The 24,986-nt window shown below is 40.2% G+C and overlaps 1 protein-coding gene across 21 annotated transcripts in view; it reads left to right on the plus strand.

The window, feature by feature from the left end:
- Positions 1 to 4,461: 4,461 nt before the first annotated feature.
- Positions 4,462 to 24,986, plus strand: part of HP1BP3 (heterochromatin protein 1 binding protein 3) — a 33,935-nt gene continuing 13,410 nt past the window's right edge. For 2 of the 21 annotated variants that reach the window (XR_011503585.1, XM_044769928.2), the window contains exons 1-8: positions 4,462 to 4,600; positions 9,747 to 9,942; positions 10,379 to 10,478; positions 13,146 to 13,299; positions 14,585 to 14,744; positions 17,131 to 17,274; positions 19,102 to 19,182; positions 20,036 to 20,190. Coding sequence is in view for 18 of the 21 variants with exons in the window: in XM_044769928.2 (XP_044625863.1) it covers positions 9,847 to 9,942; positions 10,379 to 10,478; positions 13,146 to 13,299; positions 14,585 to 14,744; positions 17,131 to 17,274; positions 19,102 to 19,182; positions 20,036 to 20,190 (890 nt within the window). In the remaining 3 variants the exon portion in view is untranslated. Of the gene's footprint in view, positions 4,601 to 4,982; positions 5,794 to 5,935; positions 6,075 to 9,746; positions 9,943 to 10,378; positions 10,479 to 13,145; positions 13,300 to 14,584; positions 14,745 to 17,130; positions 17,275 to 19,101; positions 19,183 to 20,035; positions 20,191 to 24,986 lie in introns of those variants that run through there. The other 19 variants (XR_011503586.1, XM_044769933.2, XM_014855145.3 and 16 more) reach the window with 18 other exon arrangements.

Below are 24,986 nucleotides of genomic sequence, written 5' to 3' on the forward strand. Positions count from 1 at the left end.
TGGTTTTGCCTTTTTAAAGATTCCATTTCCTCATCAGCATGCAGTTTCCCTTTGTTTTATAAAAGGAAAGGCTCCTTTCCATCACCATCTTCTTGGAGTTTCATTTTTTTAAAAACAAATGGATCCAATTTCATAATTCTGATTTTTAAAATTATCTTGTTTCCAATCATAGATTTTGACTCATGTTTTCCTTTCAATTACTAGGTTTTATTGAGGAAAAATCTTTCCCTTTAAACTTTCTCAAACTTCCACATAACCACAAATAAAAGATGTTTACAGTGACCAACTCATTTTACTGAGATTTTCCTGGTTTAAAAACTGAAAGTCCAGCCTCCCACTAATTCTCAACCTTCCCACACTAGGTAATCCAGGAGAGTTGGTCACCCTAGGTGTCATTGATCTGACTCTCACTTAGCCTGCAGGCATCTTACTGCAAATAAGATTTGCCCATGGGGCTGGCCCAGTGGTGCAGTGGTTAAGTGTGCACGTTCGGCTTTGGCGGCCTGGGGTTCACAGGTTCGGATCCCGGGTGCGGACATGGCACCGCTCATCAAGCCATGCTGTGGCAGGCATCCCACATATAAAGTACAGGAAGATGGGCACGGATGTTAGCTCAGGGCTAGTCTTCCTCAGCAAAAAGGAGGAAGATTGGCAGATGTTAGCTCAGGGTGGATCGTCCTTAAAAAAAAAAAAAAAAAAGATTTGACCATAAGCCACAAAGTAGGAGTGGAGGGAGAAGCATACTACTATTGGCAAATTTGCTTCATATTACACAGTCAAAACAAAAATGGATATGTTTTGCTTTTTAGTAAATCTGGCAAATAGAACGTCTTTAGTCTGTCTAAAACACAGTTGTCTTGCCTCTGGTGTTTAAAAAGGGCAAAAGACAGTTCAACATGTAAAATTCCCAGTACCTGACATGAAAACAGGCTTGAAAGCAAATCCTGTTGTTTTCCCTAGAGATGGCAGGACTGAGCACCTTAATTACCTAGGTTCTAAATTCTATTACCCACTGAAAGACACCTGTGATAACATTCCCAAATATTTTAATTCCCTTAAGGACTGAATTGTAACTCCATCCAATATGTCAGATGCTTCAAACTAAAGGACAACTGTTGTTTAAACCCCTTCTCCTCAGAATGATAGTAAACTCTTGGCACTAACATTTTTGAGACCCCCCCTCAAGTAGATAAAAATGTCGACTCCAACTGAACACCAAAAGGCTAATGACATCTAGGACAGAGGCAAAATTAATGGATTGCAACCAGCATTTTAAAAATAATTAGAATAGAACATATGAGGGTAAATATTATTTTGTAAAATGTACTTGGTTTTTATATACTAGTCCACAATCTTTTATCCAAAACCAATGGGACTAGACATGTTTCACATTCAGAATTTTTCAGTTTAGAAAAAGTTTTACAGTTCGACGACTGCTGGGCTGAATGGAGTTAAAATTATTGCCACTAGTGAGTAGAAGAAAATGCAGCGTTGGCAGAAGAGGATCCAGGATGTTGTTCATCTAAACCCGGGTCTTGGCCTCAGGTACGAGAGAAAACCATTAAGGGAGTGGTGGTGGAGGAGTAATATGAAATCTTTTCATCAGCCTCCATTTTTTGCCTAATAGTGTAATTTGTTAATTCTCTTACCATCTCTTTACAAGCTGCAGCTAAATTGAGAGCCATTTCCGTTCTCTCTGGCTGGAAACCGGAAAAGTCAAGTGACCCCCAACCCTGCCAGGACCATACATTCTGAAGGGATCCAAGCCCTGGCTTGGCTTTCTGTTACTTCTGCATGAAATCACAATCTCTCAGCCTTGATTTGTGGGAAGAATAAAGATCAACCTTGCTAGGAACAGAAAATTTCTCTCCCCACCAGGCAATCAAGAATTATTCTTCAAACCTCCCCTTGTTAACACAAGGTGGAATAGGAGTAAAATAGGTAGATGTATCTTTCAGTGCTCAACCCCATGACTGCAAAGTCATAGCTCTGGTCTGGAACATTCTTGGAATCTGCAGTTGCTTCAACTTCCTCTATTTTTATGCCTTAATCTCTAAAGTCATATATTTTGCTTTTCTATACAAAACAAGACCTTTTAGCCTAACAGACTTAAGTATCACACAGCTTTAAATTTGAGGAATAGCAAAAAACAATCTATTGCATTGATAACAGTCTGGAACGTCTGTGAAGCTTGCTGTATGCTAAAGTTTCAACAGGGACTTGGCTTCTGAAAAAGCGTTTTGTTGAAAACTAGAGATGATGCAGTTGCATTGTGGGGAATTCTTAACACTTGGTTTTCTAGTTCACAAAACCCTACATTTCCCCATGTTTCTGGGACTCTCAAGTCACTCCTGTTACCTGGGCAGAATTGTGAAATCATCGCAGACTGCAGCACATTTACTCTTTTTTTCTCTCCCAGAAGCTCCTCTGCTAGGCGGACACCCAGAGTTCTTACTTTTCTGATCCCTGATTGTTGAAGGGAAAGCTTTAGATTCTGAAGTTTGGTTAAAACAATGAATTGTATGTTAGCTCTCCTTGGTGTTAGCACTTTAAAAGTGCTATAGAAGAGAGTGAGGCTTAAACCAAAGGAATTTCTGAAAGATGGAACTTCAGGGACTTTGATATCAGTGTGAGAGGTTTCTTCGAGCAAGGGGTCTTACTGGTACTCTGATGGTAACTTTCATACACTCCGTAAGAGCTGACGTGCTCCTTAACTTGCCAAGGTGTATGTTCCCTCCAGTGCCGTAGGTCAAACAGCCTAATGGCTTAAGTAAAGTGTACAAAAATGATGTAATTCTGTTTAACAAACAAAATTGAATAATATTTTTCCTAGTGTAGCCAAATGAGATAAACGATAAAACCATACCCCGACGAAGACTGAACTGAGAGGTAGCTAAGTGTAAAACTCAAAACTGACCGTTACCTTTAGCAGAGGCAAAATGCCCCAACCAACAGACACATGCAATACAAATTTCAAATCCCTCTGTAAGTAGAAAACTTACAGCTTCAGACTTCAGCAAGTGGTAGCTTTTAGCACGTGGTTGTGTGTGTGCGCGTGCCCACTCTCGAGGAAGAATTTTGTTTCAGGGTTTTCTCTTGGGTGTACATGTTATAAACCACAGAATAAGTTGTGTGGTGGTGGTTTGGGAGTTTTTTAAGCAAAATCTGTGTAGGAGGAGAAATCTAGTTTGCTCTTACCTGGGTCAGCTTCTTGCATAAGAGGGGGCTAAAGACATTTTAGGGGAAAAAAAGAAAGGTAGGATGTTTTAAGCATATGAATACTTAAAAATGAAATAGGGTTTTTTAAAGAGGGAAACGTGATAGAAATGTTAAGAACAAAAGGAGTGAGGAGGAAGAAATGGCAAAAAATGACCAAAACCCCTTGTGAACAGGTTGAATATGACACTAGACTGCCAGGGAATTGGTAATGCGATCAGGACATGAGCGATAACGCTCATCTCATAAGGAATTTTTGGTGGTGGTGGTGAAATTTTTATACAGCTGACTTTGGAATTGATGGAGTCGACTATGGCTAGGAAAGCTGGTGAGACAGTTAAAATGCTAATGGCAGAGCTGAGGACTGGGCTAGCAAGTGCATAAATAGTTTCATAATTAATCGTTAGAATGATTGGCACATGCATTTGAGCATTGGTCACACTGCTGTGAGCCTCAGGGCAATTCTAATGTTTACCGTTTCCATATATTCATTACCCGCACTCTCTCTAGCTCTACAAAACACCTGCTACTTTAAATACATCGAATTTTTCCAACCTGGCTTTGAAAAGTTACGCTTTTCAATAGTTTGTAAATTGCATAAGTATGTGGATACCAACGTAGTATGACAATTCAAAGGGAATTCCCTCTTTTCTTTTCTAATCCCAGGATTTTATTTTCAGAACCCTCCCTGCCTATGCGGATTACGGAGCTAGGGAAGACCGTTGCACAGATTAGAAAAGTAACTTTTCCAGTTCCCTCTCTGAGTCACTATTCTGCCCTGTACTGTCTGGATACTTAATAGGAACGAATGTGAGGTACTGAATTTTCCGCTATGTGGTTTTTCAATCCTTCCACGGTCCTCAAAGAAGGGTAGTTTGTTCTTGCGCTGTCGCTGAACTGAGAAGCGGGAAGCGCCAGCCCTTTTAAAGGCAGACGGATCGCCAAAGCACTTAAGACCCCGGATAAGACCAGGTACTGAACTAGACAGTAGAGAAACGGCACGGAGTGAAAGGAGCGCCCTTCCGAGGAGACCGAGACCGCACCGCCCGGGCCGCCGGGCGCCCCCAGGCCAGCGCCCGGTGAAGAGCGCGGGCGCACAGACCCCGCCCGGACGTGCTCCGCGCCGCAGCACCCTCTCGCGCCCCCGCGCGCCCGGCCGGGGAGGCTCCGCGCGCTCCCTCCGCTCCCGCGGGCTGGGGGCGCGGCCGGCGCGGGGGCGGGGCCGGCGCGGGGGCGCGCGCTCGGGGCCGCGGGCAGGGGGGCGGGGCGGCAGAGCTCGGCGGCTGGGCCTGGAGGACAGCAGCGGCGGAGGCGACGAGCGGCGGCGGGAGCGGCGCCCAGAGGCCGTGCGGGACGCGGGCGCCAGGAAAGGGGGAGCGCAGAGGTAACGCAGGACGGAACGAGCGCGCGGGGAGTGGGCGCGGGTCCACTGGACCCCGGAGGCGCCTGGTGGAGGCCGCTCGCCCGGGGCGCCGACGCCGCTCCCCGAGAGGAGGGGGCGGGGCGCTCGGGTCCCCGGAGGTGGCGCCTTTTGTCCGCCTTCCCCGGCCGCTCCGCCCCTCCCATCCCCTCCCCCCTGCGACCTAGCCCCCTGCCCCTGTTGTTGACGCCTCCTCCGGGGCCCTGTGGCGCGCGCGCTCCCGCCCTTGTTTTGTTTGGACGGGGGGAGGTGGGGGAGCTCTTCCCTGGTCGAGGGCCCTGCGCGCCAGCGCGCCTGCGCCCGCGTCCCCCCGCCGCGCTCCGATTGGCTGAGGGCTTGCGCATGCTCCCGAGGCCGTCGGTGGGCCCCGCCGCCGCCCCCGGCCCCCCTCCCCCTACTCCCTCAGCGGTTTTCCGAGCCGGTTCGAAAGATGCCGGCGGCGGTGACTGGCTGCGGCGGGCCCGCCCCCCGGGCTCTCCGCCCCCGCCGCCGCCATTACGGAGCTCCCAGTGGTGAGTGCGCGGAGCGCCGGTGCTCCGGGGCCGCCGCCGCTTGTGTCGCGCGGGCGCTGCCGGGTGGCGGCGTCGGCCGGGACCGCGTGCCTGCGCGGGCGTGAGCCCTGAGCTGTCAGCCGCGCGGAGCCCGCCCGCGGGTCGGGTGTCTGTCCGCCGCCGCCGGGCCCGGTTCTCGCCCGCTGCCTTCCTCTCGGCTCCGCTGCTGCTCGCGCGCCGCCGCGGCCGCTACCCGCCGCTTTGTGTGCCGTGCCTGCTCCCGTCCTCCGCCGCGGGCCCGGCTCTCCTCGTCCCGTCCCTTCTTGCTAGAGCCTGTGGCTCGCGCGGCGGCCGCGGCCCGGGCGGACTTGCGCGCGGGAGCGTTTGTGGCGATGGAGGCGGGCGTGGTGAGGTGAGCGCTGCGGCCCTGAGCCGGCTGGACCGCTGTCTGCGGCCGAGGACGAGTCCCTGTGGTTTGCGCGGAGGACTGGACAAGGTGATCGGGCCGCTCCCTCCGCGTGGTCCCTCGGTGTGTCCCGCTTCCTGACTGTCTGCTGCCGTGGGAAGTGCGGGTGGGATCAGAAGCGCGTCCGGGAATCCGCTTGGGACTTGATGAGCCCGCTGTCCTCAGTGTGGAGTCAGGCGGGACTCGCTTTATTTTGGAAGGTACTTCAGTTTTGTTTAATCTGGCGTAAGCATAAAACTATTATGAGCTTTAAAATTTTTTATTGCTCCTTTCAAAAGTTTAGTGTAACGTGTTTGAAAGTAGGAGCCGCATTTTAAAGGGCTTTTTTGGCTTCGTTTTCAGGCTGGGACGATTGAGGGCGGGAAGTTGGTGGGGGGCGGTATCCTGAACTCTTCGGATGCGGGTGAAAGTCCCAACTGTGGAGCCAATTGGATTGTGGTTATCTTGTGAGGAGGGACCAGTTAGTGCCGAAAGGCGCTAAGTAAGTACACGCTGATTTACTGAAATGTGTAAGTGAAAAAAAAAGTGAGCAGCGGCCAAATTACAGGCGTGCTTTTTGTGACGTTACCCATTAAGTCTAAACATGGTGAAAGACTTTAGATTGGGAACAATTTGTTGTCAGTGCATACATAGTTAATGACATTATAATGTATAATGTACTGCATACATTTTATAGTAAAATATGAAATAATAATACTTTCCCTAAAATGCGTATTTTCAAGGCTGTCAGTAAACTGAAATACATTGTTTAAACTCCTGCTTATTTTTCTTTTGCTTTCTCTTAATGTAGAGAAAGTAAATTAAAACTCTGAAATTCTGGACTTTCTGCTTTTACAACCTTTTCTTTACTGCCTGCATTAAAGCTATTTAGCATTTCCCTTGACAAAAGCCGATCTTTGTATTGTTAATCTAACATTAAATTAAAGAGACAGAAAGACTTGTCACCGCAAGAGGACCACATAAACCAAAGGTAAACACAGATTGGTTTTGGCACTTGTAAGAACCCAGATGGAAAACTTACTCAGTAAGTTTCATCTGTTCATTTTTTTATTTAACAAATATTTGTCGCGCACTTATTCTGTGTCTGGTAGGTTCTTAGGCACCAGGTTTCCAGCCGTGAACCAGCTAGATAAGCTCTCTGCCAGGGAACAAGCTGGGCAGCCTCAAAGTCTGATCATTCAGAAGTGCAGCAACAAAAGTTAAATTAGTAGGTACATGGTGATGTTGAGGCGGTATGAATTAACCGTCCATATTCAGACGTCCCCGATTTAGGATTTTTCAACTTTATGATGGTGAGTTCCAGCATGGGAGTTCAATCTGTTGTTGAATTGCACAATTCTGGGATGAGATCAGCTCTGGACCTCAAAGATTTACTGAAAGAGGACTATGTCTACTTTGTAATGTCTACTTTTTCTTTTCTTTTCTTTTTTTTTTTTTTACTTTTGAAATAAACACACAGTTAATCATCTTGTGAAATGACAGTGTGTGTGTAAAGGTTTCTACTGCTTTAAAAAAATCTTTGATAACTTGATTTTGCTCAGCCTCTTAGTGCATAAACCTTGTGATGGGTTTATTGAGACATGAGCTCATTCTAAGTTGAGGAAGATCGTTAGTCTTGTTAGCTTTGTAATAACAGTGAACTTATTAAATAACTTGTTAACCAACCTATTATAAAGAAAGTATTATAGGCTGAAGCTTCAAGTTCCATGACCTTTACTAAGGAAGTTCAGAACTGGGGCAAACATTTCTAAATATTTATCCCAAATAACTTTGGGTTTTATTTTTTAAGTGTTCGTCACATATACTGAGTATAGAAATAAGTACTATCAGATGTCATTGTTCATTCAGCTTTTTTTCCCCAGTATTTATCCAGCCCCCACCATGTGTTGGATACTGTTCTAGGTGCTGGGAATACAGTAATGCGTTAAAGTCCCAGCCCTGGTAGTGCTTACATTCCACTGGGAGAGACACATAATAAACAAGTAAACAGACATATATTGAATTTCGGGTGGTGTTAAATGCTATAAAGAAACCTAAAGAAGAATAAGAGGGATAGGAGGGCTTTCTGAGGGTGTAACATTGAGCAGAAACCTGATTGAAGTGTCTAGGAAAAGAGTGTTCCAGCTTAAGAGAACAGCAAGTGCAAACGCTCTGAGGCAGGGATGAGTGGAGCGCAGTCCAAGGGCCAAAAGGAGGTCTGTGTGTTTGCAGTTAGGAGACTAGAGTGATGGGTAGGGTAGTAGGAGGTGAGATTAGTGAAATAAGGGGGCTGGTAGTTGTGAGGTTTTCAGCAGGAGAATAGAGATTTTTTTGATGTTTTTTTGGTGGATGCAGCCAGGAAGATTGGCAAACCACCTTACTTCTCACACTGCTTTTCTGTGCTTATTTCTAGGTTGGAATAACCTGGGCATACTTCCAGCTTAATTTAATTATCATTCTTGTCTTTAGATAAAGGATGTGTGATGTGTTTATAGACCACATACCTGTTGTTGCCCTGATTTTAGTCCATTTTATCACTTAGGCATTAAGAGTAGCTTCCTGTACCCCCCCTCCCTTTTTTAACCTATTTGTTTTGATTTTGAGTAATTAGTGAATACAGAGTTGACTGGAAAGGTTTTGACACTTTCTTCAGTATTTTGTTTACAGGGAAAATAGTTTTTAAAGATACCCAGTGAACAGAGACTCTTGAAGGTTTTGTTGACTTCGCAGTAGCATTTTCAACCCATATAGTGTTATCATGGGTTAGGAAGGAGGAATTCATTAGCAGTATCACTTTGCCAAGAATAACCTGATTGTCGTGTTTTATTTTCCTGTAGTGTTCACGTGTAAAAATATCAGCAAAATTTGTTTAGTTTTTTCTATTATCAAGGAAAGTATATTACGATGTAAGTGCTAGTTGGATTAATGAGTAGGTTTATATATTGAAATTATTCTAAGATAGACTTGGAGGTTTCACCAACCTAAATAATGCCCTTAAACTCAACTTGGCCCCCTTTCGCAGATCAAAAAGCAACCATTTTTATTTTTGTATTTTTTAGTTACTTGAAGTGAATTGCTATATGAACATTTTAAGTAGTTTTTGTAACAGTTGATATTTTTTAAGTATTCGTGGATATTCCTATTTTAGTCTTGATAGTAAGTTTTAGTGTATCATACTATCTTGAATTCTTTCAGCTTCCTTTCTTTGCAGCCGATTAACAATTCGGAAGTCTGGCATTGCTCTTGGTGTCCCCATAAAAAGATTTTCCCTATAAATATGAAAGCATTCTCTATGTTTGGCTTTTTGGATTTATCCCAGTTGTTGTAGCTTGGGACTATTACTGGACAAATCAAAAACTCTTACATTCCAAAACAGGGTTGGAGCTTAAAGTAGAAGTTGACTAGTCTGCCATTCCCCAACTCTTTGTTAATGTTCGTAAGCACAGAGATCTAAACATTTAACTGATCATTTTTTTATATTGAGGGATTTTTATTATAAAATGTCACTGAGTCCCAGATGAGATTGGGAGAGGGGGCAAGGAGTGTTGATGATGAGGTAAATTTGAGTGACTACGTGGGTTTTATCTTTGAATAATTTTGTTCTTCTGTGCTAGTTTAGCTTATATTAAAAATATGACAAGGTCTTAGAAACATGCTTCTGTTCTAGATGATGGTCTAAGTTTGCTTCTCTGGATCTGGAGCCTCTTAGAATGTCGTCTTCTTCAGCAGTATTTTTGCCCTTGTATTACTTCTCTAATGGAGATGTAGTTAAGATTACAGGTAGTTTTCCTGACCGCTTTGAGTACAGTAACAACAAAACCTTTTCTCTTTAGTTAACTGATCTTTGAGTAAACATTTGACTAAAGTGTTCTTTAGTCTCCTTATTCTATCTGATGTTAGGTTCCTTCAAAGCTTTCTTGTCCTTGTTGCCTTTGTTCATGTGGAAGGTGCAACAGCTGCTGTGGCTTGCGCATTTGTCTTAGTCGCTGCTTTACGTAGTCTGTATTTTGATAGTGATTTTATCTTTCTGTATGATAACTGCCCAAGTCATCTGTCACTTAACAATAAATTTCATAGTTAAATATTTTTTCCCTTTGGATGTATATTAAATTTAGACATTTTAGTTTAGTTTTGTTTCTGTTAATCTTCACACCAGGTCTTTTCTGTGCTTTAGGTTGACTCTTCACCACACTGAAACCATTAGGAAAAATCCTTGTGGTTAACAGCAGAGGCTTCAGAGTGTAACCTGTACTCGGGCCTAGAAATTATTTTAAATGGCGACTGATACATCTCAAGGTGAACTCGTCCGTCCTAAGGCACTCCCACTTATAGTAGGAGCTCAGCTGATCCACGCGGACAAGTTAGGTGAGGTAGGGGCTGACACATTCTTGAAGCTCACTCTCGGATCAGTCCCTGACTTCAGGCCCTGCTGGGTTCTTCTTGGTACATGTTCCTTCCCCTACTTTGGGGAGTCTGGGCTGTGAATCTGAAAAAATCAAATAGATACAAATTTCTTTTTATCGTCCCTTTCCCCTCAAGTTCCTGAGAAAACCTCCAACCTTCTGAATTTATTCCAAATCAGATATAGTTGTTTCCATTTGAAATTCTAGCTAAAATAAAATATTTTGAGAAATACTTCTTAAAAATCATATTTCACTTTAAAAAAATTTGTTGAAAGTAATTTGCATCAGATCCTGGAGTCGACTTGAAGAATTCTCCTACATCTTCTGACACCCACTTAGGCCCCTTGAGAAAGAAAAGAGAGTTTTTTTATGCATGTGTGATTATGGCCATCTCTTTTCTTAGAAGGTAGAAGATAGCACCATGCCGATTCGTCGAGCTGTGAATTCTACCCGGGAAACTCCTCCCAAAAGCAAGGTTGCTGAAGGGGAGGAAGAAAAGCCAGGTAAAGTAAAGCAGTGGACAACTTAAAAAGGCAAAAGTTTCTACTCCCCTTTGGAGAGTCCCATAAATTCCCTTGAACTTAATTGTTCTTTTTTCATGGCTAAGTATTTTGGGGGAACATTTAAAGAGAGAAGTGGTACCTGTTGGTATGTCATTTCCAGACATGTGGGCAAAGTAAGAATTTCGTCTCGTCTCTAAAGATTTTTGGAAGGTGAAAATCTCGTGTTCTTGGAATTAAAAACAGAAAAATGGTTGGAGAGAGCAGGAACGGTTGAAGAGTAGCTTCTGGGCATACAGTGTCATGGGGATGAAGACTCTGGAAGAATGGAGGACTTGGGCCTTCAGGATGGACAGTGGAAGACTCACCCAGAAATCATCAGGAGGCCTTAAGGGAGCAAATGGGCGATCAAAACATTGATTTGTAACTGTGGTGTTGGTGGAGAGAAGATTGGCCAGACAGAGGTGGGAAATAATGAACCGAGGGATGTAGAAGCATCTTCCTGGAGTACTCCTTTATGGCATCCTAACCACCTCTTCTCCTTTTCCCTGCTTTTTTTTTTTTTTTCTGGTGACCTTTTTCTTTCTTTCCTTATCCTTTTCCCCTTTCTCCCTTGCCTTTTAACTCAGGTTTACCAGAGATGGGCACATGGTGCTGTCCCTGTCATGGCTGTTAGAACCAAATATTTGCTGACCAGCGTAGATTAGAAATAAATATATGCCCCCTTGTTGCCTTTATCCCTTGGTGCACCAAGGATATACTCTTTTCTAGCCTAGTCTGGATTTTTTCTCAAAATCCTCGAAGGAAGACTAGAAGCAATTTGGATATCCTAGCCTAAGGCAGTTAGGAGACATGGGAATCAGCATATTAAAAAAAAATAGGTGCTGGTGGGTTGAAGATTGGTTATTTTGTGCAGCAATGAGATAAGCCACTTGGTGGCTCATCTTGATCTACATTTGTTTAACAGCCTGTTGAATTTGCTAAATCACTGATAACATCAGTTTTCAGAATATATGCCTGAGGGTTCAGATGTAAGGTATTAGAAAAGTCAACCAAGAATTTGTAAAGAACCAGTAAGTCACTTTACAAGTTTGTATGTTTGTTTAATCTTCTCTCTATCCCATTACAGTATTTTGTAGACAGAAAAATTTGGACTTCACTCATATTTTAAATTTTATACATCCTACATTTCACACAGAGGCAGACACAGTAGTTTAATGAGTTGGAAACAGTGTCTTATTTATAATACATACTCAATATCTGTGAGTGACTGAATCTTTATTAAGCCATCAACTATTAAGCAATTATTCTTGAGAAGGGAAGTAATGTGAAATTAAATTTATAGTTCTATTAATACAGTAAAACCCAGTAAACAGTTCTTAGCTTTTCATCCTTTTTAGAATAAAGCAATGAATAAACAAACATATGACCAATGGTGGGTTCTTACCCACGCAGCCACTTAGCTCAGATCTTTGGGGCGAGGGACAGTAAAAGATACGTCATGATAAAAAAAATACATCTTGCAGTTATTATCTGTGTCGCCAGATACTATTGTTATAATCAAGTTCTGTCTTTAATATTTTGCAAAGCAGTTCTAGAAGCAGCAGAGCAGGGCAAAGAAGGATGAGAATCACCCACATAGTACAAGTACAGGCTTCCCCTAAAGCATTTTATATAATCTTCATAATAACTCTAATGAGGTAAGGTTAGTGAGACTTTGAGATGTCAAAGAACTCGTCCTAAGATATCAAGCTAGAAAGTTATAAAGACTGAACTTGAATCCAGACGTCTCTGACTCTAAAACCTTGATTTTGGCTGGACGTATATGGGAGGAGTTTTGACTTACATGCAAGTCTGGTTGAAGAGCATAATCCAGGATGAGATTTACAAATGATAGTTGACCATTCTGAAATTTATGGCTTAGAATTTTAATTTGTTGAGAAACTAGACATTCCTGTAGAAGTGTCTTTATGTAGTTCCGTTATAAGGAGAAAGTGGTATTTTAAAAATTCTCTTATTTATGTGAAGGCCACAAAGAAGTCTTCATCATTATTTAAATTAGTTCACATAATTTAAATGACCAAACTCTTCAAACATATACTTTTATTTTTTGCCACTGGGGTGCTTTTCTTTCAAGTCCCTGCTTAACCATTTCCTGGGGTTCTGTGTTTTATAGTAGCTGCTTAAAGAGACATACTGAGAACAGACACAGACAAGCAACTGCAGACCTAATACGCCTCCCCTTCTCATATTTCTAGTCTTGTCCCACTCGTTTCACTTGGAAAGTACATGTTAATTGTTTATTACTTATTCCCTTACTAGGATTTGTTAAATTATGAAATGGCTAATTTATTAATTATGAGTCTCAACATTAATATTACAGAGTAGAACAATCAAGAGATTTGATTTGGGGTGAAATGAGTTTCCCTTTCTGTGTAATTTCCAGTCCATCTCCTTGTCTCACAGAATGGTCTGGATAAACAACTCCTTGAATAGGCAACTTAAGTGACATAAAGAATGAGAAAAAACTACACTTGCTGTTTGTTCATTTTAGAATCCATCTGTTAATTGAGACATTTGGCTTATCTGTTTAATAAGATGAACTTTTACCCTTTTATTGACTCAGGCTTTGTTATATCTACTTGATGCACTTCTCACCTGATCTTTTAGAACCAGATGTAAGTTCAGAGGAATCTGTCTCCACTGTAGAAGAACAAGAGAATGAAACTCCACCTGCTACGTCCAGTGAGACAGAGCACCCAAAGGGGGAGCCTGAGAATGAAGAGAAGGAAGAAAATAAGTCTTCTGAGGAAACCAAAAAGAAGTAAGGAGTTATGCCTTCTTGCTATTTGTAATTGAAGACTGTGTAAAAGAACTGTAGATCAGATTGTTTAAAGTGTTATAACATTGGTTTACACAAGATATTTGCTATTTGGAAGAACTTTTTAGAATTATCGTTTGAAATGTGTTTAGTATGTAGTTGTATGGTCTGTTAGAGTTTGTAATAGTTATCAGAACAATGGTTTGAATGATAAAAAGTTCATTTCTTGTGACTTTGGAATGTGTTTTTGTGCTTAGAATTTATTGTGGGAGTGTCTGATATTTTAAGCATTGACAGAATTTCAATAAGAAATGAAACATGACTATAAAAATCTCACCTGGGAGACACTTCACCATTTTATTCCCCCCTCTGGGCCAGGAATGAGTTATTTTTATATGCTTATGTTAATTGATATCGAGCCATTGCTAGAGTGACATAAAACTCTGTAACATGTTTGATGAAGTATTCAGTTGGAGGGTGACTATGAGAATCTGAAAGCAGAATTTGCTGTTGATAAGCTATTCAATGTGGTGGTGTTTTTTAGTTTAAAAATTTTTTTGCAAGATGGCTGGTAGCATTCATTCTAGTTGGTCAGAACGTTAGGAATTACTTTTTGAATAAAAGAATAACAGTGGTATATATACCTTCTAGGTTTAATCCTTGTTTTCATAGGTTTAAGTAAGGTCTGTGGAATTTTTAGCAGCTATCCTGTATTTTAGGTGCATGGAGTGCTGTTATTACTTAGAATAAAATTTGTCTAATGCTTTATGGCTCACAAAATTGTTTCAGTAAACATAATCCCATAATTCTTGCAACAGCCTTGTGAAGTATTTGGTATTATATTACTATTTTACAGCTGAGGAGACTGAGACTCAGCTCACTTGCTAAGATGGTATAGCTAGTAAGTGTTGGAGCTAAAACTCAAATCCAGGTTTTCTGACTTCAGAGCTCGAGTTCTTTCGACTATACTAAATTGCATCTGTTGTAGTTGTTACTAGATACACTTTCAAATTCTCATTTCTTTTATGTACTGGCCCTTCCTATCAGTGCTAATTTATATGACTCCTCTCCCCTACGCCTAAGAGAAAACTCCTTTTTGGTTCATTTATAGTACCCAAATTTTCAAAAATGTTTGATTTTGTAAAATTTTGCTTATTTTACATATCATCTTAGTGTGGAAATAAAACGTTAATTTTTACCCCCTTTTCCCCCAGTCTTTTCCTCTTTCTGACTTTATACCTCTTTCTAGAGAGTTTATCTTGCATAATAACAATTCTTTGTTTTAAAGTGAGAAAGATCAGTCTAAAGAAAAGGAGAAGAAAGTGAAAAAAACAATACCTTCCTGGGCTACCCTTTCTGCCAGCCAGCTAGCCAGGGCCCAGAAACAAACACCGATGGCTTCCTCCCCACGTCCCAAGATGGATGCAATCCTAACTGAGGCCATTAAGGCAAGTTTTTATTTCAAGCAATTCATCTTAGATTTATTCTGTTCATCTTTTGCGTATTTGAAAATGACATACTCCTGTTCAGACATTAGAAATCTTGCTTTGCTTCCTAAAAGAGATTTAAGTAGAAGAAAGCCATTGTGAAGTTCGTGCTTTTTAATATGATCATATTTGATGAGCATTGTTAATTTTTTTAAATTTAAATTTACTATAGCAAATATTTTTAACTTATCTTTAGTTTTTTTTTCTTTTTTACTCACTTTAATTGGTTAAGCACAGTTTTTATTTGAAGGCTGAACACATTAATTCATTCAACAGACATTTAAGGACTAACTTCTCTGTGTCAGGTACTCCTACTAGTGATATAGCATAGAAAAAGACAGACAATGTCCTTGCCCTTGTGAAATCTAATTGTGACTCAAGGTAACTAAAAGCATTGAGAATTTTTCTTTTTAAAAGATGTATTATCTTTAGGTCCTTTTTCAAAGCTGGGCATCTAATATTAGTAGTGGTTATCATTCACACTTGAACTATAAGAAACCCTCTGAGAAACCTTACTGCCCTGTTTCACCACCTAGCCATTCCAAATACTTGGAAAAATTATCCTCCTTGCAGAGCATTATGACTTTGCCATAATCTGTTCACGTTTTGTATTGTATTATGTGATCATCAGATAATAGTTTCGTTTTAATTTTTAAGATTATCTTCCAATTTGACCTTGTCTTTTTTGTGTAAATTTTTCTGGTTAATTTTGCCTTATTTATTTCACATCAGATAATAAAAGGAGTTAAAATAGAGGCCATAGGCTCCCTCATTTCAGAGACCCTGTCGCTAGGATCTGAGTCAGAATTGGAGAGAGAGGGATACAGATCAATTTAACCAAGGATGATGTACAGGAAGGAACAGGAACAGCCTGATGGTCATTCTCAGAATTTGAGAAGACAGCACTGACATATAAACTGTAAAAGTTTGCCTTCAGACCTTTCCCTGCACTCCTTCAAGAGTGCTCTCAACTCATTAAGAAAACTTCTCTTGGTCTAGATAGCTTGGCTATGGTGTGATCTCTCCTAGTAGCCTTTCTTCAAGGATTTCACTTCGTGACCACTCAGCCCAGGTTTGGAGGAGCAGGGTTTCAGTGAGGGTGGAGGAAGGACTAAAATTTTAAAAGAGTAAAACAAAAAATTAAAACAGTATGATCAGGCCTAAAGAATAATTTGAATATTATTGTGCATAAGTACAAATGGGATATATATCTCTCTCTCAGATGTATTCCAAGCAGTGTAACAAATCATGATTTCAGACCACTGATACCATTTTCTGAATCAAACAGGAATCCTGATGTCTGCTTCTGTCTCATTGTCAGGTTGGTGGAGCAAGCAATTGTTTTAGCATTAGAGAGTTCTTTTCTGCTTGATTTTCTTTGCTTTGTATTTTCTTGTAAGATCAGGAGTAAACTTCAGTAGGTTGTAATAGGCCAGAGACATTTACTTGAAGTAGATGACCCATATTAATGTAACTTATTTGTATTGTACAGTCATTTTTGGTCCATCTCTCTGAGTTATTTTTCTTTGTTGTCAAAGTATATAACATTCAACTAGTCTTTATCCAGTGAGAATGAGTAAGTGCTACATTCAGTTTATAGACAATAGCAACAAAATTGGTGGACTAGCCCATTAGATAAGTAACAGATGCTACTCAAGTGTGCTTCAAAATGTAAAGCGTTCAAAAAAATTTGCTGCGTTTGTGACATAATGACCTACTTAAGTCTTCTATAAGGATGAGTCAAATGGAATACAGATAAATAGGGTGGAAATAGAAGGAGGGCACCTTAAATTCCAAGCGAATGCCCTCATTGTTACTGAAAAGTGCCCTTAAGACTCTGCCATCTATAAACCCTTTTTTGTGCCATTTATTCAGATTATCTTAGCTCTCTACTGGCGTTCACACAAAGCCTACAGAGAAATATTGTTCCCAGTGTGCCAAAGCTCATTTGATAAAATGGGCCAGATCTGTGGTCCTACAGACAATAGAAATGTTCTGCTTTCCTCATTTTAATGCTGAAGATCTGTCTTCCACTTATAGAAGAGGATTAAAATGGAAAGAGGTTCTTCATTAACACACAGAATGTTGTTCACATGTACCTTTTCTTTGGCTGTTTTGAACAATTTAAAATTATTATTGCAGAAATATTGTAATTCTGTATTTCTCCACAGCCATGATAAACTAAAGTTACCTGAAATACTATTCATTCTTCCCTGCCGTTTTTTTCCTCCATTACCAAGTTCACTTCCAAAGTAATTTTTTTGGAAACATATGTACCAGATTTTCTCTCTAATGAAAAACAACTAGTTTAAAGTAATGTGTATGGTTTGGTAAATCTGTTTTCTAGGCATGCTTCCAGAAGAGTGGTGCATCAGTGGTTGCTATTCGAAAATATATCATCCATAAGTACCCTTCTCTGGAGCTGGAGAGAAGGGGCTACCTCCTTAAACAAGCACTAAAAAGAGAATTAAACAGAGGTGTCATCAAACAGGTATTAAACAGTTGTTGCTAATAAGATCATTTCAACATGTATTAGCTGTAAGTCCATGTTTAGTAACATTTAGGCTTTTGGTGTCTTTTTTGTTAAAAATGTTAACATGATGATGAAATGTTTAAGCTTAACCTAGTTTTTATTTGAGACTAAGTTTCAAAATCACTGGTGCCACTTACCTTTAATAAGTTAACTGTTCTAGAGAGTATAAGGAATGGGATAGATAGTGTAATTTTTTTCTAGCTGCTTGTGCTTTTAATTGGATTTTCTTTAGGGGCTGCTTGAGCTTGAGATCACGTGGTGCTGAAGATGAGAAATAGGGTTAAGGAATCCTGTTCTTGCAACTGCAAAAAAGATAATTGCTCTTGTCTTAGGATTTTAGTTTTAATGCCTGACTTACATGGCTAGACTTGTTACCGTTATAAGTTAGCTTTTTAAGTAGGTTCACCTTAATTTGTTAGTAGCTAAAACCATAATAGTTTGTTAGGAGCGTCAGAGAAGCCTGAGTAAATTGAGACTAGTACTAAAACCAATATTGATTTGAGGCATAAGTCCTTGTTACTTTGCATAATACATCAAAACATTGCTTAGAATCGTAAAAATCTAAAGCTAGAATGGGCTTTATCTTATCTAAATCCTCTTCAGATGTCCAGAGGGATGAAGTAACTACCAAGGTCCCATGGTAGTGGCAAAGATGATTCTAAGGGCCTAGTTCACTGCGTTCCCAGAGTCCTGTTGCCTTTCTTCCATACCTTTCTGCACAGCTTGATAAATACAGAATCTGGTACCATTCAGGCATTTAAACTGTCTTTAGGAGCTTTCAACAGGTACTTAATTCCATATCAAGTGTCTTTTGTGTGCCAGGTGCTTAGGAGTCAGTCAGTCCATCAGTGAGTAAAGTAGAGATTGCTGCTGTGTGGAGCTTACATTGTAGCTTTCTCACAATGCTGTAAAACTGATATTTAAATGGTCTTTAAAATAATCGTTGATTATATTATCTAACCAATATGATTAGAACCGAAAGACCTGTCCTGTATTATAGTGTATGTCAGCAGAGTTTATGAACTGGTTTCATCTTTTTCTTTATGGAAATACAGTTGGTGACTTATTCTTGACTCATAGACTGACCCTCCGTTTGGTTGTTAACAGTTTATAGGCTGAGAGCGTTTCAGCTTGATTGCTACATTTAGAGCAGTGTGGGTAAAGCTAAGGTGTGGAGGACTTGGGTTAATGGCGAATCAACTTTAAAGTTCAATGAAACTGCTTTGTAAACTGGGAATATGTGATAAGACTTACACGTACTGTATGTGCAATGTCGTAAAATTATTAGGTAAGCTTCTCATGTGCAGTAATAATCTGTAATGGGAGAACTGGGAAGCAGTGTGGCCTAAGGTCAGCTAGACTCTAAACTTTGTTAAAGAACGTCTTCCTTTCAAGATAGTGAGAGGTTTTCTCATTTTCCACAAGAGATTGTATCTCTTCCTTCCATGGGACTTTTTTTTGTTGAAAGCTTGTAGTAGACTGTCTAACCTGGTATCATAATGGCATTCTTCCCCACTTTTTTAGGTGAGGAAATAAAACCTCAGAGGGTTCACGGGGTTGTCCAATACTGAGTAGCTGGATAGTACTATAAATAGGATTTGATCCTGAGTCTTTTGACTCATCCATTATTCTTTTTCCTCTGAAGAGTTCAGCAGCACTTTACATTAGTTCTTGCATCACCATGCTGTGTAATTTGTGTAGTCTGATATAAAGCTATTAATATGAATACCAAAATATTCCAAAATAAAAATATTGGTTACTGCAACTAAAATTAATTTACTTTAGGTAAAAGGAAAAGGTGCTTCTGGGAGTTTTATCGTGGTCCAAAAATCAAGAAAAACGCCTCAGAAATCCAGAAACAGAAAGGTAAGAAGTCTGTACCACAGTTTGATTGAGCAGTGTAATACTACCACTAAAAATAGCAACGTTGAGTGTTCACTGTGTGCCGTGCACTATGCAGAGTGCAGCTTTCTGCTAAGGCCTCGAGAGGCTCTAAGTAACATGCTCAGTATCGCCCAGCTCGTACGTAGAACAGACTGCACATCCAAGCACACCAGCCCCAGAGCCCATGCTCCTAACTGTCCTGCACTGAGTGATGGGCAGCGGTGTGATTGTATCTTTGAAACAAGAAAAGGCAAACAGGGACACTTTTACCCAATATTAGACCCCAAAACTATCCCCAGAGCCAGTTTTTCTTCTCCTTTTTGTAAATACTAACACTCACCCTCCCTGAGACACATAATTTGATCTCTGGAAAGTATTTGTACGATAATAAAGCAAAAGGTCTAGTATTTCCTCTGTGTCAGACGTTGAAATGAAGAATATTCCTCTCCATCTTTGTTTTTACAACTCTAAAGATTTTTGTACTTTTTTCATAAAACTTTCACTTTCAAAAGGAACTTTTATGCAGTATGATCCTTTTCATTCTTTGTTTCTGAAGGCTAAGAATGAATTAAGACCTTTAAATAAAATCTATTATTCCTTTTTATTTTTATATATATATTTTAACTCCCTCAATCTGAAATTGTCTCAAAGAAATTGCCACATAAGTGGCACCAGTGTGATATGATTTGTTTGAATGTGGGGAAAAAGTGATAGTTTTCTGTTGGTTAGTTGATTTGGCAATCAACTAAGGAAAGCCCTTAAGTTGAATATAGGAGCATTGCAACAGAAAGCTCCATATTCTATAATGATGATAATTTTTGATATTACATTTCAGAACAGGAGCTCTGCGGTGGATCCAGAACCACAAGTAAAATTGGAGGATATCCTCCCACTGGCCTTTACTCGCCTTTGTGAACCTAAGGAAGCTTCCTACAGTCTCATCAGGAAATATGTGTCTCAGTATTACCCTAAACTTAGAGTGGACATCAGGTATGAGACTTTGGCCTGGACCTTAAAGCACAGAAGTCTGTGTTGTTCCTGCAGCCCCCTTTTTCATGAGAAAGGAGAAAGATTAAATATTCAAGAAAGATTACTTTTAGCTGGACTAAGAATAAAAACCTTTTTACTAGATTGTATTTTTTTGTTCCATTGTGTTTTCCTTTTCATATCTCCATGTATAGTTTCTTCTTGAAACCCAAACCTGACTTTTATAAGACCCTGGTAGAGTAACTTTTCATGATGTCAGCTTCTGTAATATTCAGTGTTAAACTCTTTGTCCTCTTAGCTGCTCATTATCTTTTTAATTTTTATCTTTCCTAATTTTTTTATTATAGTAAAATGCACACAAGCATAAAATTTTCCACCTTAACCATTTTTAAGTGTACAGTGTTCATTGGTATTAAATACATTTATAATATGCTACCATCACCACCATCCCCACCATCCATCTCCAAAACTGTTTTCCATCTTGTAAAACTGCAATTTCCTACCCATTAAATAAGAACTCTGCATTTCCCCTTTTTCCCCAGCCTCTGGCAACCACTATTCTACTTTCTGTCTTTGATTTTGACTACTCCAAGTACCTCATAGAAGTGGCATTATACATTATTTGTCTTTTTGTGACTGGCTTATTTCACTTGGCATAATGTCCTCAAGATTCATTCATTTTGTCCCATGTGTCAGAATTTCCTTCCTTTTTAAGGCTGAATAATATTCCATTGTTTGTACATATTATATTTTGCTTATCCATTCATCTGTCAGTGGACACTTAGGTTGCTTTTGCATTTTAGTTACTGTGAGTATTACTGCTAGGAACATTGGTGTGCTAATATCTCTTTGAGACCCTGCTTTCAATTCTTTGGAGTATATACCCAGAAGTGGAATTGCTGCATGATATGATAATTGTATTTTTAAAATTTTGAGGAACCACCATACCATTTTCCACAGTGGCTATACCATTTCACATTGCCACCAACGGTGCACAGTTATTTCTTCATATACTTGCCAATACTTGCTATTTTCTGGTTTTTTTGATAGTAGCCATCTTAATGGGTATGAAATGGTTGGTACTCATTTTCTATTTAGAGTTATAGCTGAGAACATAAGAGAATGTAGGCTTCTGTTACACCTCTACATAGAAATAGCATAATAACTTCAATTAAACATAGAATGAAAAATTCTACAGGGATTTTGATAGTAGTTCATTTGTAAAACTTGACACTTAAAACCATCTAGACCGATTATTTAGATTGTCACATGTGTTTGTTGTGGAGTCATGTAGACATATTTGTTTAAATTTGTAATTCACAGAGTTTGTGTTTTAGATGTGTGTTTGAGTTCTTTGTTATCATGACTTTTAGAAAATCGTGTTTAATCCAGGGTCCTTGCTGCAGAAGATTTCTGTATTGAATGCATGTTGTCTTGATATAGTTTAATACCAGTATTTACTTACATTACTGAGGCATACAGTTAGCACTGGTGAAGTTTTCAGCCCAGAAGCCACATTTTCAGAAAAGAACTTAGTCATCTTCAGAGTGCCCAGTTAAGGTTAATGTGAAATAGTGCTAAAGAAAAGGGAATCATAGAAGCATAAAATTAGAAATTAATATCCTGACATTTTCCTGCTTCTTATGTCCTGCGTCTGACCCACAGATACAACCGTGGGTCAGAAATGCATTGTATGATGCGTTTAAATAGGGAAACACATTTCACTTTTGTATCTCTCTTTACTCTTTCTTTGGTGACTGGAGACCGTATCCTCCCCCAGCTTTTTTCTTTCCTTATGTTTCTGCTTATGTAAGACGGGTTGCTGATAGTTGTATAACTTTGCTCCATGTCTAGTCTTTGGGAACGTTTCCTGTCATCATCTTATGTTGAAACAAAATTTGCCTGGTACCAGATGGGTTGTCAACCCAAAGATGCTAATGAACCTGAAGACCTTTTCCTCTGACCTTATTAATGGTAACTTTTTCCTTTGAGACGCTTTTTCCATTGGCTTCTGTGAAACCGTGTTGATTTTCTCTACTTCTGACTGCAGCGGAGGCCCTGCATTTACATTTATACATTTAACATGAAAATTCAGCCATACTTAAACTTGGTCAAACAAAAGGGCAAGAAAAATATGTCTTTAAGTATGAGTTATCTATACTGGTTGTCTGTAATTTCTCCCCTCCTACTTTCTCGTAAAACCTGCTTTTGTCACACTTTACCCCCAGCGTTTTACCTGAATTACTTCTTCCTATCAGTGTCACTGGTGACCTTCATATTACAGATTTCATTGGTCAGTTTATAATCCTTAACTTGCTGGTCTCTCACTGGTATTGGAAACAGTCAGTGACTCTCTCCTGCTTGAAACACTCTTTACTTCCTTTCCAGGACACCATACCTTCCTGATTTTTCTCCAACTTTACCCATACTTTCTTAATCCCCTAAGGATTGCTGATTTCCCATTTCGTAACTCCTTAATGTAAGAATGCCCCACGGAGGGCTGGCCTGGTGGTGCAGCAGTTAAGTGCGCCTGTTCTGCTTTGGTGGCCCAGGGTTCACCGGTTCGGATCCCCGGTGTGGACATGGCACCGCTTGGCAAGCCATGCTGTGGTAGGTGTCCCACATATAAAGTGGAGAAAGATGGCCATGGATGTTAGCTCAAGGCCAGTCTTCCTCAGCAAAAAGAGAAGGATTGGCAGCAGATGTTAGCTCAGGGCTAATCTTCCTCAAAAAAAAAGAAAGAATGCCCCAGGCTTATTAGACTTTAGGCCTCTTGTCTTTTCTGTCCACATTCACTTGGTAATTCTTTCCACTTTCAAAGCTTTGAATACCACCTGTACACTACTGATTTACAGATATGTAAATCTGGCCCACACCTCCCTCCTAATTCCACATTGATGTATATAGGAGCCTATTGGACATCACCACTTGTATGGCTAACTTGACATGTCCCAAACTGAACTCTTGATCCACCACTCCCCTCTTCTGCACCTTCAATGTCTTCTCCATCTCAGTTAATGACAACATCATCTTCCCAGTTGCTGAAACCGAAAACCTTGGGTTTGTGCTGGGCTCTTCTCTTTATCCCACAGCTACATCTAATTGCTAAGCAATTACCGTGGCTCTGTCTTTTAAAATATATCCATAAACAGACCTCTTCTCATTACCTCCACTATCACCACTTTCTTTGAAGCCGCCATCATCTCTCATCTGTATTAGAGCAGTAACCTCTTAACTGCTTCTCTCATGCTCCCTCCTCTTCAGTCTGTTCTTAACATGGCAGTGAGAGTGAGACTTTCAAAACTGTAAGTTAGATGTTACCACCGTGCTCCTCAGACCTTCCAGTGGCTTCCCAACCTCCTCATGGTTATAGCTGGAACCTTTAAATGGCCTGCAGAACATTATACTTCCATTGCATCTCTGACCTGATCTACTGCTCTTCCTCCCTCACTGGCCTCAGAGCCTTCTTGCTTGCTCTTCCCTTTGCCTGAGTGGTTTTCCCCATTAATTGGCTTTGCTCACTCCTTCACTTCCTTCAAGTTTTTACTCTTAATGTGGTCACCACAGGCCTGCCTTAACTGCCTTAATATTTTTTCAACATTTCATTTTGGAAATTTTCAAACATATACATAAATGTAGGGATTATAACCATCATACTAATGTTATTGCTAACAAAATTAATAATTCCTTAACATTACCCAATACCCAGGCCATGTTCACATGTGCCCAATTGTCTTCAAAATGACTTTTTACGGTTGTTTTGAGTGAGTATCCAACATGGCCCACATGTTGCATTTGATTGACATGACCAACTAAATTATCTTTGCAACCTTTTTCTTCTCTCCCAGCATTCAGAATTCTGTATTTCTGCCTTTTCTTCACAGCGCTCATCACATTCTAGCATACTACATATTTTATTTGCTTTTTTTTTTTAAACTTCAGTTATTTTTTTTTTTTAAGATTTTTAAATTTTTTTCCTCAAAGCCCCCCAGTACATAGTTGTATATTCTTCGTTGTGGGTCCTTCTAGTTGTGGCATGTGGGACGCCGCCTCAGCATGGTCTGATGAGCAGTGCCATGTCTGCACCCAGGATTCGAACCAACGAAACACTGGGCCGCCTGCAGCGGAGCACACGAACTTAACCACTCGGCCACAGGGCCAGCCCCTTATTTGCTTTTTAAACAAATAACTTGTCCATTAAAATTTCAGATTTCTGAAGGCCAGGATTTTTATCTGTATTATTCACTTCTGTTTCCCCTGAGCCTAGCAGACAGTAGTTGCTCGATAAATATTAGTTGAATGAGTGAATATGGGCACTTCATGTGGCCATTCCCAAGGAGCATATGCCCTGGAGCATGTGAGATGAGACGTGAATGTCTCCTCCCATGTCCTGGAGTCTGTAGAGCACTGTGGTTAAGAGCACAGACTGTAGAACCAGTCCCCTTAGGTTTGAACCCTGATTCTGTCATTTCCAGCTTTGTGTCTCTGAATAAGTTATCTTTATGTCTCAGTTTCCTCATTGATTAACTCATAGAATTCTTAGGAGGCTTAAATCTCTTAGTACATGTTAAGCACTGAGAACAGTGCCTGGCATGTAGTAAGTACTCAGTGTTAGTATTATTAGTCACTCTCAGTTCCAACATAATTCTCATGGTGTGAGCATCACACTGTGCTAAATATGATTCTGATGTTTAAAGATGTTTTTTATATAACATGTATGTCACTATCTTAATGTGATAACTGATTTTTTGCAACCCTAGAGGAAAAACTGGACATGTTGGGTTTACATAGAGACTTTG

The sequence above is a fragment of the Equus asinus genome, chromosome 5 (assembly GCF_041296235.1).
Source record: "Equus asinus isolate D_3611 breed Donkey chromosome 5, EquAss-T2T_v2, whole genome shotgun sequence".
In the NCBI taxonomy this organism is placed as follows: domain Eukaryota; kingdom Metazoa; phylum Chordata; class Mammalia; order Perissodactyla; family Equidae; genus Equus; species Equus asinus.